Consider the following 2500-nt stretch of genomic DNA (forward strand, 5'->3'; position numbering starts at 1 on the left):
TGTTTGTCTATGCTGGGTTATGTAACGGAGCAAGCAAACTGTTTTGAAAGCACTATTTATCAAATCTGCAAGTACTAAGAGAGTCAAGGAGGATGAGGCACACACAAGGCTCAAGTTAAAAATGCATATTGTGGCCAAAAAGTTTAACAGAAGAAGTAATTAGGACGTCCTAATGATTTCTTTTGATAAACTGTTTGGCCACAATATACATTTTTAACTTGAACCTTGTGTGTGCCTCATCCTTTTTGACTCTCTTAGTACTGCTACTTTTGGCGCCCAGTCGCACCAAGCAACATACGATTTTGAGTCTGGCGCAGACGCCAACCTTTTTGGTTTCCTTCCAATCCGCAAATAACATTACAAGAAACTCAGCTAAACTGCATTGTGCTCAAGACGTTATTATTTCATCAACTGTGATGAATTCTAAGGATTTTAAAATCTGTTCTATTTAACAGTCATTGTTCTGCAAACACATAGTGGCTCACCTGCCCCACATTTGTAAATGTGGGCCACCTACGAGGACAACATGGGTAGTGAGTGACAAAGAAAGCATTGAGTTCATTTTGCCCGCTCATTTTCATGATCATGTGACTGTTACCCCTATGTTCTCTGTATGTATATGGAGGATTCCTTTTGGATAGAGGCCAAACACACACACACACACACACACGCACGCATGCACGCACGCACGCACGCACGCACGCACGCACGCACGCACGCACGCACGCACGCACGCACGCACGCACGCACGCACGCACGCACGCACGCACGCACGCACACACACACACACACACACACACACACACACACACACCGGACAACCTTCCGGCTTCCTTTGAAATGTACTGGTGTGGAACTAAAACAAACCCTCACACCTTTAGCCGACAAAAACACAACACAGGCGAAAGTCAAGAGTATATTCATTTTAAAATATCATCCTTGAGGATCTGAACAGCTAGAGGCTATACAATCTTTAAAAAAAACTTCAGTGTTTGCATGATGCTTATGCCAAGTATGGACATGTGTACCAACAACATGTGTTTATGTGTTTTCAGTTATTACTGTATGCTAACAGGGTGTGAATGTGTAGTGGTCTATTTGAATGAGTATACAGGTGTAATGCATGTGTGAGAGTTTGATACTAAATATGAGAACTAATGCAGGATGAATTATGTCTCAATGCCCCTCAAATGCGGGGGAAAGTATCTGCACTGTAGTACTTGAATGTATTAGCTGGATGCACCAGACAAACAATTTTTTTTTTGTTTCAACATCTCAGAGCTACTCCCAGTAGCAGCTAACTGTTCATGGACTTGAATGCAGAATGTGAAGGTAATGTAGTAACTTGAATGAATGGCCATGCGTGCGTATGAAAACTGAAAATGTGGTCCACACACCAATCTCCTGTGTCTATTAATTCAATACGGAGATGTTTCGGGCCCAAACGTCGTCCTGCACTCAACATTTTTTTTTAGACTTTTGAGACTTTTTTTAGACGGATGTGTTTGTTTTCTCTTTGTTAAACCTGCCCTCCGTGCGTGTTTGCATGTGTACTCACCCAGTTGTTCTTCTTCTTCTGTTTCTTGCTGTTGGCGTCTGGGTTGTCCATGTTGCTGCCCAGGCTGGAGTGGCTGGTGGCGCTGGTGATACTGGACACGCTGTCTGACGAGTGCTGTCTGCGGATACGCAGGTCCGGCTGCCCTGAACCGTTGCTGCCAGCTGTGCAGGAGAAGCAGACATACATACACATACATACACATACATAGACATACATACACATACATACACATACATACACAATATAAGCAAAGGCAAAAAAGACCGTATACTGGTGAAAGCACATAGTGTATCAAGCAAGACTGCTAAAAGCAGTTGGGATGAAAATCCATGAGAGATATTTATCCCATATTCTCAATCTCAAATGGTCAGATACAGCCTTGATTTACCATAAGAATCGGTTAACTGATGATGATACTGTACAATGATATAAATACATTTTCATAATTTGCCTTTTTTGCATAATTGTTATTTTACTCAGTCATGATATGTATAAATTTAAGCTTGGATAAAATAAAGTGTATTAGGGTTTATTACCACAGGCAATACAAACCGAAAAAAGAAAAGGGTCTGCAACAGTATTTTTTAACATATCAAGACATTTTGCATACATAAAATGATCTTACTCTCTACCTATGTATTCATTCATTATTAGTAATTTGTTCCAATCCTTGAAATGCTTGTCAGTTGACTGACTATATACTAATTGCCTATAACAACTACGTATTTTGCTATTTGTACCCCAATAGTACAATAGTGTGTCTAATTTTGCAGTATCTGTAGGAGACTGCAATGTCACCTGTCTTGTCGTGTTTGGAGGTGATCTCTGGGGTGTTGATGACTCCATTGATGGCAGCTTGGGCTACAGCGTTCTGCTTCTTCAGAAGCTCAATGGTCTTCCTGAGCTCATTTAGCTCCGAGTCCTGTTGCACAAGCAGACACA

At 41.4% G+C, this 2500-nt stretch overlaps 1 protein-coding gene across 9 annotated transcripts in view; it reads right to left on the reverse strand.

Annotated features, from left to right (window-relative positions):
- nav2a (neuron navigator 2a) overlaps positions 1 to 2500 on the reverse strand; it is a 197348-nt gene that overhangs the window by 14971 nt on the left and 179877 nt on the right. For all 9 annotated transcript variants that reach the window (XM_063188204.1, XM_063188208.1, XM_063188201.1 and 6 more), the window contains 2 exons: positions 2357 to 2480; positions 1559 to 1719 (listed from right to left, as the gene is read on the reverse strand). In XM_063188204.1, the coding sequence (XP_063044274.1) occupies positions 1559 to 1719; positions 2357 to 2480 (285 nt within the window). The remainder of the gene's footprint in view (positions 1 to 1558; positions 1720 to 2356; positions 2481 to 2500) is intronic.

The sequence above is a fragment of the Engraulis encrasicolus genome, chromosome 22, assembly GCF_034702125.1.
Source record: "Engraulis encrasicolus isolate BLACKSEA-1 chromosome 22, IST_EnEncr_1.0, whole genome shotgun sequence".
Taxonomy (NCBI): Eukaryota; Metazoa; Chordata; class Actinopteri; order Clupeiformes; family Engraulidae; genus Engraulis; species Engraulis encrasicolus.